We start from the raw sequence: 17640 nt of genomic DNA on the forward strand, positions 1-17640 counted from the left end.
TCACAGTTGTGGAAAAGAAAAAGGTTTGGATCATTGATGTCGCCATCCCAGGTGACAGTCACATTGACGAAAAACAACAGGAAAAACTCAGCCGCTGTCAGGACCTCAAGATTGAACTTCATAATAAAATAATAATAATAATAATAATAATTTTATTTTTATACCCCGCCACCATCTCCTCAGAGGGACTCGGGGCGGCTCACAGATATAAAACCAGCATACAAAGTATCAAATACAAAAAACACACAAATAAAATTAAAAAGCATAAAATAAAATCACAGTCATAAAACACATGAAGGCCTCCAAAACTACTGGAAACAGATTCATGTATATCTAGAAAAAATATTAAATACAAATTTCAAAATGACACCACAAACGTACCTTTTGAACATGCCCGAAGAAGAATTGGAAAGGTAATATGGAAGATTTTTTTTTTACGTGACAGTGGCAGCTTGGATAGTACATGCTAGATATTGGAAAACCTGGATGTAGACACTAGACTCCTTTTTAAGGTAAAGATAAAGGTTTTCCCTGACGTTAAGTCCAGTCGTGTCCAACTCTGGGGGTTGGTGCTCATCTCCATTTCTAAGCCGAAGAGCCGGTGTTGTCCATAGACACCTCCAAGGTCATGTGGCTGGCATGACTGCATGGAACGCTGTTACCTTCCCGCCAGAGCAGTACCTATTGATCTACTCACATTTGCATATTTTAGAACTGCTAGGTTGGTGCTCATCTCCGTTTCTAAGCCGAAGAGCCGGCATTGTCCATAGACATCTCCAAAGTCATGTGGCCGGCATGACTGCATGGAGTGCCATTACCTTCCTGCCGGAGCGGTACCTATTGATCTACTCACATTTGCATGTTTTCGAACTGCTAGGTTGGCAGAAGCTGGAGCTAACAGCGGGCGCTCACTCCACTCCCCGGATTTGAACCTGGGACCTTTTGGTCTGCAAGTTCAGCAGCTCAGCGCTTTAACACACTGAGCCACCGGAGGCTCCATATTTATTTACTCCTATTTATGCATTCCCAAATCCCATTGACTGTGGTCATGTTTTTGCTCATTGTTTTTAGCAATTATGGTGCAGGGATAATGCTTGAAATGACAGAAGGCAGTAGGAGAAAAGGAAAGGCACATTGCAGGTCGAAGCTGAGAACAATTCAGAATTAATTTCTTGCTACTTTTTTTTCATGTCAGGAGCATCCGGAGTTGCTTCTGGAGTGAGAGAATTGGCCGTCTGCAAGGATGTTGCCCAGGGGATGCCTGGATGTTTTTGATGTTTTACCATCCTTGTGGGAGGCTTCTCTCATGTCCCCGCATGGAGCTGGAGCTGATAGAGAGAGCTCATCCGCGCTCTCCCTGGGTGGGATTTGAACCTGGCAGCCTTCAGGTCAGCAACCCAACCTTCAAGTTATGAGGCTTTTATCCCCTAGGCCACCGGAGGCTCCTTTCTTCTTGCTACTTAAACAGCTCCTCCTCAAAGTATGCATTCAAAGGGTTAACATTCCAGAAATCAGGTTATCTTCCTTTTTGTCTGAAAAAAACCAACCAGTCCAGATGGCTCAATAATCGCCAGCCTGCTGTATTTCATATCCTTGGAAGGAGATTGTTGCCAAAAATAACAATAAAATAAATGCCAAGAAAGGTAAGCAACTTGCTACTAATTCGGTTAAATGCACCTGAGAGTTCAGGACAAGGGCACAGAGCTGCAAAATAATCCGAGGAATGAGTGGCCAGGAAAAGTGGGGTCGAGATAAGGCTGCCTGCAAATAAAAAAGCGAACTTATTACCGTAATAGATATTTCTCTTTAGGACGGGTGCATACATCCATGGGGTGAATGTCTTTTGGACAGGCGCACCCCATTCATTTCTTGGTGTGAATTCATTCATTGCTTTCGAGCCGGTGGATGAGGCCAGGAGGGAGGTGGAGGGTTTAGCTTAAACGGATTTGGGTTCCTAATCCCCATTTATCTGGCCATGGCCAGGTGTGAGCTGCTCCCACTTCCGGGCTTTCAAAGCAAGAGCAGATGTCCTCTCGTCCATCAAAGGGATTCTTTTACAGGTACAATAACCTCACCTCTGACCTCTTGTTTCCTTCTTGCTGTTCATTACAGGGGAGAAAAGGCGACACATTCAGTGCTATAGGAAGACGCAGGTTTTAAAAGCATCATTTGGCATTGTGGTCATTTCCTACCTATGACAACCCTAAGGCAGGCATGAGCAAACTTTGGCCTTCCCTCCAGGTGTTTTGGACTTCAACTCCCATAATTTCTAACAGTCGGTAGGCAGCCGAAAATAACTGGTGAAGCTATCGTGGCAATTTCTTGGCAGAGTTTGTACAAAAGAAGCATGCTGTTGCCTTCCTCTGAGGCCGAGAGAGTGTGACTTGTCCAAGGCCATCAAATGGGTTTCATGGACAAAAGGGAATTCGAACTCAAACCATGGCAACATGCTGTGGCTTCTTGCCAACAGTAATCCCTATTGTTGCAAGACTATGGAATTACAGTAGAGTCCACTTATCCAATACACAGTAATGTTATGCAGTAATTACTGTATTTACGAATTTAGCACCAAAACATAGAAACATTTACGACAAAAACATTGACTACTAAAAGGCAGACTGTGTTGGATAATCCAGAACATTGGATAAGTGAAGCTTGGCTAAGTGAGACTCTACTGTATTATTAGTATTACAATAATAATAATTTTATTTCTTACCCTCCTCTCCTCATGGCTCAAGGTATGTTACAGAATCATAGAATAGTAGAGTTGGAAGAGACCTCATGGGCCATCCAGTCCAACCTCCTGCCAAGAAGCAGGAAATCGCATTCAAAGCACCCCCGACAGATGGCCATCCAGCCTCTGCTTAAAAACAATTAAAACACATACAATTATTATTACTATTTTTATTATTACAAGGAGCCCTCGGTGGTGCAGTAGATTAAAACCTTGTGCTGGCACGACTGCTGACCAAAAGGTCGGCGGTTCAAATCTGGGGAGCAGGGTGAGCTCCCATCAGTCAGCTCCAGCTCCCCATGTGGGGACATGAGAGAAACTCTCACAGGATGGTAAAACATAGAAACATCTGGGCATCCCCTGGGCAACATCTTTGCAGACGGCCAATTCTCTTACACCAGAAGCAACTTGCAGTTTCTCAAGTCACTCATGACATGAAAAATATATATAATTACAGGTGGCAAAGAAAACAAGAAGGGGTGTCTACACTGTAGAATGAATGCAATTTGGCCCCACTTTAACTGCTGGTGAGGCACCAGCATTGTTTGGTAGAGAAGGGATGGAATTAATTATACATATGTTTTTAAGGTTTTTATAATGTATTTTAATAATGTTATTAATGGATTTACATGTATTGTTTGCTTTTGTGATTGCACTTTTGGCCATTAAATTTTGCCAATTTCTGTAAGCCGCCCTGAGTCCCCTCGGGTGAGAAGGGTGGGGTATAAATGTTGTAAGTAAATAAATAAATAAGGCTAAAGACCTTGTAGAACTGTAACTCCTATAAGTCCATAGCACTGAGCCACGGCAGTCAACATGGGGTCAAAGTGTATTAATTCTGCAATGTAGATACACTCAAGAGCATCCCTGCTAAATTAAAAACACATCTGAGCTCCATTGTAGTCATAAGCAATTGTGCAGAAAAACCAGAGTCCTCCCTGGTTTGTCCTTGACTCTTTAGCCAAAGACTGGCCCTGGGGAAAAAAAAAACAGGTGAAATCTAGGAGGGCTAAACAGGGCCAGCTGAAGATTGCTGTGGTCCAAGTGTGAGCAATTCCACTGATCCAGCCTGGGAGGCTTTGCATCATGGCAGAATCATAATGCAATTGTTATTTAAACAGTGCAAGTAGCAATTTTAGATTCTGGACATGATCGTCTTTATTGGAGGGGAGGCATTTAGATGCTGATGTGCATTATATTTCAGATTTTTTCCTCTGCTTTTACCTTTAACCTCTTCGGTACTTGAGTAAGTCTGCCTTTGAAACTCATCCAGAGTCCTAGGTGTTAAATGGAGTTTGTTTCTCTTGTGCTTATGTTAAGTACATATTTGCTGTAGAATAGGATAAAATGAGAAATAAGACATGCGGCGGCTCTCCACGTTCATTGGGGTTAAAGGCACAAGACCTTTCAGCATAAAGAAATTGAGGATTCTTTGCTTTAACTTAAGACACTTCCAGAGAGATGTTTTCTAAAGTCTTCCAGCATGACTCTATGGCTAACTTCTGCTGGAAGATGACAGTAGAATCCCATTGGAAGACATAGCAGGGTGTCACACTCTCTCAGCCTCAAGGAGGCAAAGGCAGCCTTAAACAAAACTTATCAAGAAAATCCTTGGAAAATGTTTCTTTGGGGTTTACTATATAACTATAGTAAAAATGGTTACACTGTTTACATAAGAAGCATTTGTGAATAGGAAATGCTTTGTTATGATTACAAATTAGACAACGTCAGAGTTTGTGAGGTTTGTTGGAAATTAGGCAAGTGGGGTTTATATTTCTGTGGAATAGTGTCAAGGGTGGGAGAAAGAACTTTTATCTGTTGGAGGCAAGTGTGAATGTTGCAATTGGCCAGCTTGATTAGCATTGAACGGCCTTTCAGCTTCAAAGCCTGGCTAATTCCTGCCTGGGGGAATCCTTTGTTGGGAGGTGTTGGCTCATGGAGGAAACCATGAAAATGAACAAAATCTGGATATCGGTATTAAAAAAAAACCTCTAGAATCAGGACAGTAAATAAAGAGCAACACTCTGAGAACGGGGGTTCCAGGCATGAAACAATCAGGGTCAGTTAACGTCTCCCAACAAAGGATTCCCCCAGGCAGGAAGCAGCCAGACTTTGAAGTTGCAAGGTCATTGAATGCAAATCATGGTGGCCAATTGCAACATTCACACTTGCATCACAACCTCTTAGGATGTCTGCTATAGACGTGGGCAAACGTCAGGAGAGAATGCTTCTGTCAGGAGAGAATGCTTCTGGAACATGGCCATACAATTCGGAAATGTCAGGATACTGTGAGTATCCAATGGTGTGGTCAAATGTTCCTTCTATAAAATAAAAAATATAATAAGATTTCCTTTTGAATTACAAAAAATAAGACTGCATGGTGGATATTAATACCCAACTGCACCAACTTTTTAATATAAATTTCATATATGTATATCACATATTTTGTAAATATGTATATTTCTATATATTATATGGATCATTTATATCATATTTTTTATGATTGTATTTTTGGGCATTTAATTTTGCCAATTTTTGTAAGCTGCCCTGAGTCCCCTCGGGTGAGAAGGGCAGGGTATAAATGTTGTAAATAAATAATAATACAGTAGAGTCTCACTTATCCAACATAAACAGGCTGGCAGAACGTTGGATAAGCAAATATGTTGGATAATAAGGAAGGATTAAGGAAAAGCCTATTAAACATCAAATTTGGTTATGATTTTACAAATTAAGCACCAAAACATCATGTTACACAACAAATTTGACATAAAAAGTAGTTCAATATGCAGCAATGCTATGTAGTAATTACTGTATTTACGAATTTAGCACCAAAATATCACGATATATTGAAAACATTGACTGAGTTGGATAATCCAGATGAATTGGATCCAAATGAGTTGGATAATCCAGAACGTTGGATAAGCGAGGCTTGGATAAGTGAGATTCCACTGTATGTATATTTCTATATGGGAGCCCCGGTAGTGAAGTGTGTTAAAGGTCGCAGGTTCAAATCCCGAGAGCGGAATGAGTGCCTGGTGTTAGCTCCAGCTTCTACCAACCTAGCAGTTCTAAAACATGCAAATGTGAGTAGAGCAATAGGTACTGCTCCGGTGGGGAGGTAAGGGCGCTCCATGCAGTCATGCCGGCCACATGACCTTGGAGGTGTATTTGGACAACGCCGGCTCTTTGGCTTAGAAATGGAGATGAGCACCAACCCCCAGAGTCGGTCACGACTGGACTTAACGTCAGGGGAAACCTTTACTTTTTTATATATTATGTGGATCATATATATATATATATATATATATATGCAATAGAGTCTCACTTATCCAAGCTAAACGGGCCGGCAGAATGTTGGATAAGCGAATATGTTGGATAATAGGGAGGGATTAAGGAAAAGCCTATTCAACATCAAATTAGGCTATGATTTTACAAATTAAGCACCAAAACATCATGTTTTACAACAAATTTAACAGAAAAAGTAGTTCAATACGCAGTAATGCTATGTAGTAATTACTGTATTTATGAATTTAGCACCAAAATATCACGATATATTGAAAACATTGACTACAAAAATGGCTTGGATTATCCAGAGGCTTGGATAAGCGAGGCTTGGATAAGTAAGACTCTACTGTATATGCCCCTGGTGGCACAGTGTATTAAACCTGAACATCAGGAAGAACTTCCTCACAGTGAGAGCTGTTCGACAGTGGAACTCTCTCCCCGGGGCCGTGGTGGAGGCTCCTTCCTTGGAGGCTTTTAAGCAGAGGCTGGATGGCCATCTGTCGGGGGTGCTTTGAATGCGATTTCCTGCTTCTTAGCAGGGGGTTGGACTAGATGGCCCATGTGGTCTCTTCCAGCTCTACTATTCTATGATTCTATGATTCTATGAAAGTGCTGAGCTGCTGAACTTGCGGACCAAAAGGTCGCAGGTTCAAATCCCGAGAGCGGAATGAGCGCCTGGTGTTAGCTCCAGCTTCTACCAACCTAGCAGTTCTAAAACATGCAAATGTGAGTAGAGCAATAGGTACTGCTCCGGTGGGGAGGTAAGGGCGCTCCATGCAGTCATGCCAGCCACATGACCTTGGAGGTGTATTTGGACAACGCCGGCTCTTTGGCTTAGAAATGGAGATGAGCACCAACCCCCAGAGTCGGTCACGACTGGACTTAACGTCAGGGGAAACCTTTACTTTTTTATATATTATGTGGATCACATATATATTTGATAGTACATTTTTGTTGTATGAAACTTTAAAAGCGTTTGTTTGTCTGGAGGGACCTCTGGCTTGCTAGTCCAGATGCAGGTCTGAAAAGCGTGTCCTGGGCATGGAAAGTTTGGAAAGCTGTGCCTGAAACTCAGGAAGCCCTTTTCTGTTTCAGGAATGCGAGGCTCAAGGCGTCCCTTCCCAGTTTGAGAGTTAACCCGTGGGGACGCTGGGCCCCACCCCTCGGGGGTCTCCCTCCTCCCTCGGCTGCCTTTGGGGCGGGAGAAGAAGGCGGCGCGTCCCATTGAAAGCTTCACCCGGAGCCCGGCAATTGCGCTCAGCGTCGGCAAAGAAGGCGAAGGCGCTTCGGAGATGCTCAGCAAGCGGCGCGTCTTCTCGGTGGAGGAGCCCACCTGGAACCGAGGTGAGCCCCAACGTTCTGGCTTATCCAACACATTTTTGTAGCCAATGTTTTCAATACATCGTGATATTTTGGTGCTAAATTTGTAAATACAGTAATTACTACATAGCATGACTGCATATTGAACTACTTTTCCGTCAAATTTGTTTTGGTGCTTAATTTGTAAAATCATAACCTAATTTGATGTTTAATAGGCTTTTCCTTAATCCCTCCCTATTATCCAACGTTCAGCCCACCCGTTTATGTTGGATAAGTGAGTTTCTGGAGCCTCCGCTGGCCTAGGGGATAAAAGCCTTGTGACTTGAAGGTTGGGTTGCTGACCTGAAGGCTGCCAGGTTCGAATCCAAACTGGGGAGAGTGCGGATGAGCTCCCTCTATCAGCTCCAGCTCCATGCGGGGACATGAGAGAAGCCTCCCACAAGGATGGTAAAAACATCAAAACATCCGGGCAATGTCCCCTGGGCAACGTCCTTGCAGACGGCCAATTCTCTCACTCCAGAAGCAACTCTGGTTGCTCCTGACACGGAAAAAAAAAAGTGAGACTCAACTGTATCTCCCACTATCCAAGCCTTGCCAAAGAAACCATGGAACAGGAGCAAAGAATCATGAGGATCTCGGACGAATGGAATTAATTATATATACGTTTTTAAGGTTTTTATAATGTGTTTTAACAATGTTATTAATGGATCTGTTTATATCGTTTTGTTTTTATGATTGCATTTTGGGCATTAAATTTTGTCAATTTTTGTAAGCCGCCCTGAGTCCCTTTGAGTGAGAAGGGCGGGGTATAAATGTTGTAAATAAATAAATAAACAATAAATAAATCAGAGTTGGAAGAGACCTCATGGGCCATCCAGTCCAACCCCTTTCTGCCAAGAAGCAGGAAAAGCACATTCAAAGCACTCCTAATAGATGGCCATCCATCCTCTGTTTCAAAGCCTCCAAAGAAGGAGCCTCCACCATACTCCAGGGCAGAGAGTTCCACTGCTGAACAGCTCTCACAGTGAGGAAGTTCTTCCTGATGTTCAGATGGAATCTCCTTTCCTGTAGTTTGAAGGAAAGGACGCGAGGCTGTTAGGAATTGTGGGAGTTGAAGTCCAAAGCATAATAGTAATAATAATAATAATAATAATAATAACAACAACAAGAAAAACTCAGCCGCTATCAGGACCTCAAGATTGAACTTCAAAGACTCTGGCAGAAACCAGTGCAGGTGGTCCCGGTGGTGATGGGCACACTGGGTGCCGTGCCAAAAGATCTCAGCCAGCATTTAGAAACAACAGACATTGACAAAATTGCGATCTGCCAACTGCAAAAGGCCACCCTACTGGGATCTGCTCGCATCGTCCGAAAATACATCACACAGTCCTAGACACTTGGGAAGTGTTCGACTTGTGATTTTGTGATACGAAATCCAGCAGATCTATCTTGTTTGCTGTGTCATAATAATAATAATAATAATAATAATAATAATAATAATAATAATAATAATTTTATTTTTCATATGCCGCCTCCATCTCCCCAACGGGGACTCGGAGCGGCTCACACAGGGGCAAGCCCAATGCAATCATATATAATATCATTTTAATCTTGGATATGTTTAAAATTTTATATAATGTGATTTTATTTTGTAATGGTACAGTAGAGTCTCACTTATCCAAGCTAAACGGGCCGGCAGAACCTTGGATAAGCGAATATCTTGGATAATAAGGAGGGATTAAGGAAAAGCCTATTAAACATCAAATTAGGTTATGCTTTTACGAATTAAGCACCAAAACATCATGTTATACAACAAATTTGACAGAAAAAGTAGTTCAATACGCAGTAATGCTATGTAGTAATTACTGTATTTATGAATTTAGCACCAAAATATCACGATGTATTGAAAACATTGACTACAAAAATGGCTTGGATTATCCAGAGGCTTGGATAAGCGAGGCTTGGATAAATGAGACTCTTTTGTATATTGTTTTTATATGAATTGTTGTTTTGTGTATTGTTTTTATATGAATTGTTGTTTTGTATATTGTTTTCAGGCATTGAATTTTGGCCTATTTATTGTAAGCCGCCTTGAGAAAGGCGGGGTAAAATGATGTAAATAAATAAATAAATAAATAAAATCAACAGTTAAGACATCAAAGAATGCATTTAAAAAAACAAATTGACAAGTCATGACTTTAAAAAGACATAATTAAAATATTAAACAATCATCCAAGGCGTTAAAAGGTCCAATATAGAACAACAGTCTGGGCGACATTTGGAGGGCCGAAGTTTGCCCATGCCTGGTGTAGATGCACCTTGCTTCATCGTGCAAGATTGTAGTTTTTTATATATATAAGGTTTATTTATTTTCATTCATTCAAATATACATACATTGCAAGTGTTTGTTGCATACAGTGCAATACGTTCATCTATTAGTCTTTCATAATCGTTTCTCAGACAATATATTTTCAATAAGGGGCCACAGGCTTCTATTTGTATAGTACATATAAAAATTCCAAATTTATATCCATTTCCTCCTTGCCTTCAGTCTATTAGCTTCCTCTATGTACATTTTTAGATTAATTTTACATTGAAATGTTGGATCATTGGTTGCCATTCATTAACAAAGTTTTCTAAAGGTTCTCCTCTTAAGTGCATTGTTATTTTGTCCATCATCAGCAACTCTATAATATATTGTTCCAGTTCTGCTAAGGGAGGTACCTCTGAGGTTTTCCAATATCTAGCGCAGGGGTCCCCAAACTTTTTAAACAAGGGGCCAGTTCACAATCCTTTGGACTGTTGGAGGGCCGGACTATAGTTGGCCACCGAGCAATAATTAATAATAATGATAATAATTAATAATAGTAACAGCTATAATAATAAAAAAGAGGGTTGGAAGAGACCCTTTGGGCCATTGAGTCCAATCCCCTTCTGCCTTTGTGCACCGAAAACACAAGCAAAGCACCCCTGACAGATGGCCACCCAGCCTCAATGTTAATAATAATAATAATAATAATAATAATAATAATAATAATAATAATAATTGCAATAATAATAAAAAAGGGTTGGAAGAGACCCTTTGGGCCATTGAGTCCAATCCCCTTCTGCCTTTGTGCATCAAAAACACAAGCAAAGCACCCCTGACAGATGGCCACCCAGCCTCAATGTTGTTAATAATAATAATAATAATAATAATAATAATAATAATAATAATAATAATAATTGCAATAATAATAAAAAAAAAGGTTGGAAGAGACCCTTTGGGCCATTGAGTCCAATCCCCTTCTGCCTTTGTGCATCAAAAACACAAGCAAAGCACCCCTGACAGATGGCCACCCAGCCTCAATGTTAATAATAATAATAATAATAATAATAATAAAGAGGTTGAAAGAGACCCCTTGGGCCATTGAGTCCAATCCCCTTCTGCCTTTGTGCATCAAAAACACAAGCAAAGCACCCCTGACAGATGGCCACCCAGCCTCAATGTTAATAATAATAATAATAATAATTGCAATAATAATAAAAAAAGGTTGGAAGAGACCCTTTGGGCCATTGAGTCCAATCCCCTTCTGCCTTTGTGCATCAAAAACACAAGCAAAGCACCCCTGACAGATGGCCACCCAGCCTCAATGTTAATAATAATAATAATAATAATAATAATAATAATAATAATAATAATAAAGAGGTTGAAAGAGACCCCTTGGGCCATTGAGTCCAATCCCCTTCTGCCTTTGTGCATCAAAAACACAAGCAAAGCACCCCTGACAGATGGCCACCCAGCCTCAATGTTAATAATAATAATAATAATAATAATAATAATAATTGCAATAATAATAAAAAAGGGTTGGAAGAGACCCTTTGGGCCATTGAGTCCAATCCCCTTCTGCCTTTGTGCACCAAAAACACAAGCAAAGCACCCCTGACAGATGGCCACCCAGCCTCAATGTTAATAATAATAATAATAATAATAATAATAATAATAATAATAATAAAGAGGTTGAAAGAGACCCCTTGGGCCATTGAGTCCAATCCCCTTCTGCCTTTGTGCATCAAAAACACAAGCAAAGCACCCCTGACAGATGGCCACCCAGCCTCAATGTTAATAATAATAATAATAATAATTGCAATAATAATAAAAAAAGGTTGGAAGAGACCCTTTGGGCCATTGAGTCCAACCCCCGTCTGCCTCTGTGCACGAAAAGCACAAGCAAAGCACCCTTGACAAATGGCCACCCAGCCTCAATGTTAATAATAATAATAATAATAATAATAATAATAATAATAAGGGTTGAAAGAGACCCCTTGGGCCATTACGTCCAACCCCCGTCTGCCTCTGTGCACGAAAAGCACAAGCAAAGCACCCTTGACAAATGGCCACCCAGCCTTAATGTTAATAATAATAATAATAATAATAATAATAATAATAATAGGGGTTGTAAGAGAAAAAGAGACCCCTTGGGTCATTTAGCCCAACCCCCTTATGCCCTAGTGCCATGGGGGCCGGATAAATGGCTTCGATGGGCCGCATCCAGCCCCCGGGCCTTAGTTTGGGGACCCCTGATCTAGCGTATACGATCCGAGCTGCCACTAAGATTGTAGTTTTAAGATCTTGTTGATGTTATTTCTTATTGGTGCTGGCATTCAGAAAGCTGGCCCTGATATTCTGGAGGTGCAACTGGGAAGGAAGAAGAGCCGGACTGGGGATCGTTGTTATCTGGAAAGACTTCGCCTCCTGGCAGCTTCCCAGTTGAGAATGGATCAAACAATCCATTTTGTCCGCAGACAGTGTGTTTCTTCTCCTTTCCTCGCCCCCGCCTGCCCTATTAAGCACTTGGCTGGCTTTGAAGAGTAGCGGAGTCTCTCTGTAGTGGAACAATTGGGACTAGCCGCCCTTGATATGAAGCTGTACTGGTTTCACTGGTTGCAATTATGTCCCAAATTGGAAGGCGATGGCAGATACGTTCCTGCGCTTTGCCTTTCTTCTGTCAGTCGCCCTCCTTGGGCCATGCATTCTTCCACAGTTCACTGGACAGTCCAGACAGGCTGATGAGAGATGGAGATAGGATTGTGTTTATGTCCTTAGGATGCCAGGAAAAGAGAGCCAAAGGAAGGCACATGGGTGTCGAGTTCTTTCTTTGTTTGTTTCGGTATTTATTAGCTACCTTCTTGGATCAAGGTGGCAAATTAAAATATAACTGTGTTGTCGAAGGCTTTCGTGGCCAGAAACACTGGGTAGCTTTTGGAGATTTTGGGACAATCACCACTACACCAGAAAAAAGTTTCTTTCAGTTGGGTTGCTGTGAGTTTTCCAGGCTGTATGGCCATGTTCCAGAAGCATTCTCTCCTGACGTTTCTCCCACATCTACAGCAGGCATCGTCAGAGGTTGTGAGCTCTGTTGGAAACTTGGCAAGTGGGGTTTTTTTATCTCTGTAGAATAATGTCCAGGGTGGGAAAAAGAACTCTTGTCTGTGGGAATGTTGCCATTTGCCACCTTGATTAGCATTGAATGGCCTTGCAGCTTTGAAGCCTGGCTGCTTCCTGCCTGGGGGAATTCTTTTTTGGGTGGTGTATACGGTATACTCAACTGTATTACACCATTTGACCCTCCATAAATAAACGGAATAACAACAACTTAGACAGTATATGGTAGTATGTGTTAAGTATCCTTGATGTAAAATGCTTGGGACCAGAAATTATTTATTTCCCAGATTTTGAAGTACTTGTATACAGTGTTCCCTCACTACTTCGTGGTTCACTTTGTGCGGATTCGCTGTTTTGCGGTTTTTCAATAAACTCTAAAAGACTATTATAAATCATAAAAAATTACAATGTACAGCCTAAGGGAGGGAGGGAGGAGAAGCCGAAAGGAGAGAAAAGGAGCCCAAGCGGCAACAGGAGAAGGAGGTGATTTATCAACACACGATTGGTTGATAAAGACTTAAAATAGTGTACAACTACTAAAATAATGTATAAATATTAAAATAAATATAGTGTCCCTACTTCGCGGATTTTCACTTATTGCTGGTGGCTGGATGGCCATCTGTCGGGGGTGCTTTGAATGCGATTTCCTGCTTCTTGGCAGGGGGTTGGACTGGATGGCCCATGAGGTCTCTTCCAACTCTACTATTCTATGATTCTATGGTCCTGGAACCTAACCCTTGCGATAAGTGAGGGAACACTGTATATATACAAATACTCCAAAATCTGGGAAAGAAATAATTTCTGGTTCTAAGAAATGTGTCTGGTCCCACACACATACATACTAAATGGGGTTTTTTTTTGAGCTGGGACTCGAGTCTAACCTGACATTCATTTATGTTTCATATACTTTCTATATTCAATGCCAGAAAGGAATTTTATGCAATATTTTAAATAATTTTGTGCACAAAGCAGATACTGTGTTTGTTGAACAATCAGCAAGCAAAGGTCTTATAATCTCAGTTTTGGACACTTTTGCATTTTCGAGTATATCAGAATTCTGGATAAGGGATGCTCAGCCTGTATTCAAAAAGACAGCCACCTTAGTCTATTTTAGCATTTAAAACACAAAAGGGATCGAGTAGCACTTTCAGGATTTAACTAGGAAATAGAAAGCCCAGCTTAAGCTTTTTTATTTTGGGTTACACTTTATTTCATCAAATATTTTTCATCCGATGAAATGAACCGAGTCCATGAAAAGGTGTGCTAGAAATATATTTCCCCCCAGTGCATCTCAAAAGTATTACAGTCTCACTTATCCAACATAAACGGGCCGGCAGAATGTTGGATAAGCGAAAATGTTGGATAATAAGGAGGGATTAAGGAAAAGCCTATTAAACATCAAATTAGGTTATGATTTTACAAATTAAGCACCAAAACATCATGTTATACAACAAATTTGACAGAAAAAGTAGTTCAATGTGCAGTAATGTTATGTAGTAATTACTGTATTTATGAATTTATCACCAAAATATCGTGATATATTGAAAACATTGACTACAAAAATGGCTTGGATAATCCAGAAGCTTGGATAAGCGAATCTTGGAGGCACCAAAACATTGCAACATTTACTACAAAACATTGACTACCAAAAGGCAGATTGCGTTGGATAATAATAATAATAATAATAATAATAATAATAAAAACTTTATTTATACCCCGCCACCATCTCCCCAACGGGGACTTGGGGCGGCTTACATGGGGCCATGCCCAGAACAATACAATATAAACAGCATATAAAAGAACAACACATCACAACACAGTGAACAATACAATAAATAATAATATCCATTACAATGCAATAATACAGAACATTGGATAAGTGAAGCTTGGAAAAGTGAGACTCTACTGTACTAGGATTCCTTTGTGTGTGTGTTTTTTCGGCCCATAGAAAAGCAGTTCCAGATGCACGGCAATAGTACTAATAGCTGAGCTAAAAAAACAATGTGAAACAGGTGGGTTTTGGAAAAAAAATGGCAGTTCTACATGTGTTTGGTGCACAGTCAGGAATGTGCTAGAGAGAGGGAGGAACCTTTTATGTAAGATAGTATGTCTTTTGTCGAAGCCTGATGCAACGTGCATATAGCAATTCACATTTCCGTGAATAGTATTTATTTGTGCAATATGATAGTATGGGCAAAATAGGAGAGATCTCCGCCCCAAGGAGTTTTACTGTTCGTAGTATAAGAGGCAATGCAGGAAGGAGAGGAAGGGTCAAATTGGAAAATAATAAGCAATTTGTTTCAGTTACAGCAGGAATGTGTCCTTTTCGCAGGCCAGATCAGAACAAAAAGATACCCCTTGTTTCCTTTCCTTGGAATGAAGTGGGCTTGACCCACACATTCATGCTCTTTGTGGGCTCCATCTGATATGTATGGAGAGAAAAGGCCTGGAGAATGAGCCGTAGGTGTGCATGGGTGAACTGAATCGGGGACACGTACTCGCAGGATCAGAACAGGGCTTTGTTTTCTCAGAAGTGAGAGCTCAGCATTCAGGAATTCTTATTGCGGAGATGTTTCAGAGGTCATAACCTCAGACATCTGAAAGACTGTTGTCACGTAGAGGATGTTCTGGATCGGCGTCTACAGGGAAATGTGCTTGTGTTTCCAGAAACAGGGAAGCCGTAAGCTTGGAATCTCAGGATCATTGAGATAAGGAAACAGACTGTGCTTAATGAGAGGCAAGGACTCGGTGTTCTGCCCCTGACCAAAGTGATCCCAAGACCTGGATTGCAAGGAGAGAAGAGAAAAAATGATTGCACAACAAATTTTATCATTGGGTCTCTGAGATGGAAGAAGCGGAAAGGAGATTTTGGGACAATCACCACTACACCAAAAAAAAGTTTCTTTCAGTTGGGTTGCTGTGAGTTTTCCAGGCTGTATGACCATGTTCCAGAAGCATTCTCGCCAGATGTTTTGCCCACATCTATGGCAGGCATAATAATAATAATAATAATAATAATAATAATAATAATAATAATAATAATGAAAAACAACAGGAAAAACTCAGCCGCTATCAGGACCTCAAGATTGAACTTCAAAGACTCTGGCAGAAACCAGTACAGGTGGTCCCGGTGGTGATGGGCACACTGGGTGCTGTGCCAAAAGATCTCAGCCGGCATTTGGAAACAATAGACATTGACAAAATCACCATCTGCCAACTGCAAAAGGCCACCCTACTGGGATCTGCACACATCATCAGAAAATACATCACACAGTCCTAGACACTTGGGAAGTGTTCGACTTGTGGTTTTGCGAAACGAAATCCAGCATATCTATCTTGTTTGCTGTGCCATACAACGTCGTTGTGTTGATAATAATAATAATAATAATAATAATAATAATAATAATAACTGAAATCCAGTCTCCGACCAACACTGTCCGAATTTTTAGCACTGATATCAGCATGGAGTTTGGCTTGGACAAATGTTCGACAGTGGAATTGAAGAAAGGAAAAATCATTGAAAGTGAGGGCATAAATATGCCTAATGGCCAAACAATAAAGTGTCACCAGCCAGAGGCCTATAAATATCTGGGCATATTACAGCTGGACAACATCAAGCATGAACATGTGAAGACTGTGGTCAGCAAAGAATACACACAAAGGGTCAGAAAAATTCTCAAAAGCAAGCTCAATGGAGGCAACACCATCAAGGCCATAAACACCTGGGCCATACCTGTCATAAGATATACTGCTGGCATTATAAATTGGACACTGGTGGAACCGGACAATTTGGACAGAAAAACAAGAAAACTCATGACCATTCATCATTCACTGCACCCTCGCAGTGATGTTGACCGGATATATCTGCCTAGAAGATCAGGGGGCAGAGGACTCTTACAAGTAAAACAAGCAGTCAAAGAAGAAGAACATGCCCTGGCAGAATATGTAAAGCAAAGTGAAGAACCTGCTTTAACTGAAGTCAAAAATCAAAAACTCCTCAAAGCACAGCAGACAAAGAATCAGTACAAGAAAACCGCACTACAAACTAGAGCTGACAGCTGGCACAACAAAACATTGCATGGAAAGTTCCTTGACAAAATTGAAGGAAAAGCAGACAAGGAGAAGACCTGGCTCTGGCTCACGAATGGGACCCTGAAGAAGGAGACAGAAGGACTGATCCTTGCAGCCCAGGAGCAAGACATCAGAACAAAGGCAAACAAGGCCAAGATGGAAAAATCAGCTGATGACCCAAAATGCAGACTGTGCAAGGAAACCGACGAAACCATTGATCATATCCTCAGCTGCTGTAAGAAAATTGCACAGACAGACTACAAACAGAGGCACAACTATGTGGCCCAAATGATTCATTGGAACTTATGCCTCAAGTACCACCTCCCAGCAGCAAAGAACTGGTGGGATCACAAACCTGCAAAGGTCGTGGAAAATGAACACGCAAAGATACTGTGGGACTTCCGAATCCAGACTGACAAAGTTCTGGAACACAACACACCAGACATCACAGTTGTGGAAAAGAACAAGGTTTGGATCATTGATGTCGCCATCCCAGGTGACAGTCGCATTGACGAAAAACAACAGGAAAAACTCAGCCGCTATCAGGAACTCAAGATTGAACTGCAAAGACTCTGGCAGAAACCAGTGCAGGTGGTCCCGGTGGTGATGGGCACATTGGCTGCCATGCCAAAAGATCTCAGCCAGCATTTGGAAACAATAGACATTGACAAAATTACGATCTGCCAACTGCAAAAGGCCACCCGACTGGGATCTGTGCTGATCATCCGAAAATACATCACACAGTCCTAGACACTTGGGAAGTGTTCGACTTGTGATTTTGTGAAACGAAATCCAGCATATCTAT

The 17640-nt window shown here is 41.2% G+C and overlaps 1 protein-coding gene across 4 annotated transcripts in view; it reads left to right on the top strand.

Moving 5' to 3' along the window:
- The first annotated feature begins 1516 nt into the window (after positions 1 to 1516).
- Positions 1517 to 17640, top strand: part of cunh8orf58 (chromosome unknown C8orf58 homolog) — a 46318-nt gene continuing 30194 nt past the window's right edge. Inside the window, exons 1-3 of one of the 4 annotated variants that reach the window (XM_062961042.1) lie at positions 1517 to 1643; positions 2113 to 2279; positions 7115 to 7363. In XM_062961042.1, coding sequence (XP_062817112.1) covers positions 7312 to 7363 — 52 coding nt within the window. In that variant the 5' untranslated portion in view covers positions 1517 to 1643; positions 2113 to 2279; positions 7115 to 7311. Of the gene's footprint in view, positions 1644 to 1693; positions 2061 to 2112; positions 2280 to 7114; positions 7364 to 17640 lie in introns of those variants that run through there. The other 3 variants (XM_008120161.3, XM_016997199.2, XM_008120160.3) reach the window with 3 other exon arrangements.

This window comes from Anolis carolinensis, unplaced genomic scaffold (assembly GCF_035594765.1).
Source record: "Anolis carolinensis isolate JA03-04 unplaced genomic scaffold, rAnoCar3.1.pri scaffold_8, whole genome shotgun sequence".
Taxonomy (NCBI): Eukaryota; Metazoa; Chordata; class Lepidosauria; order Squamata; family Dactyloidae; genus Anolis; species Anolis carolinensis.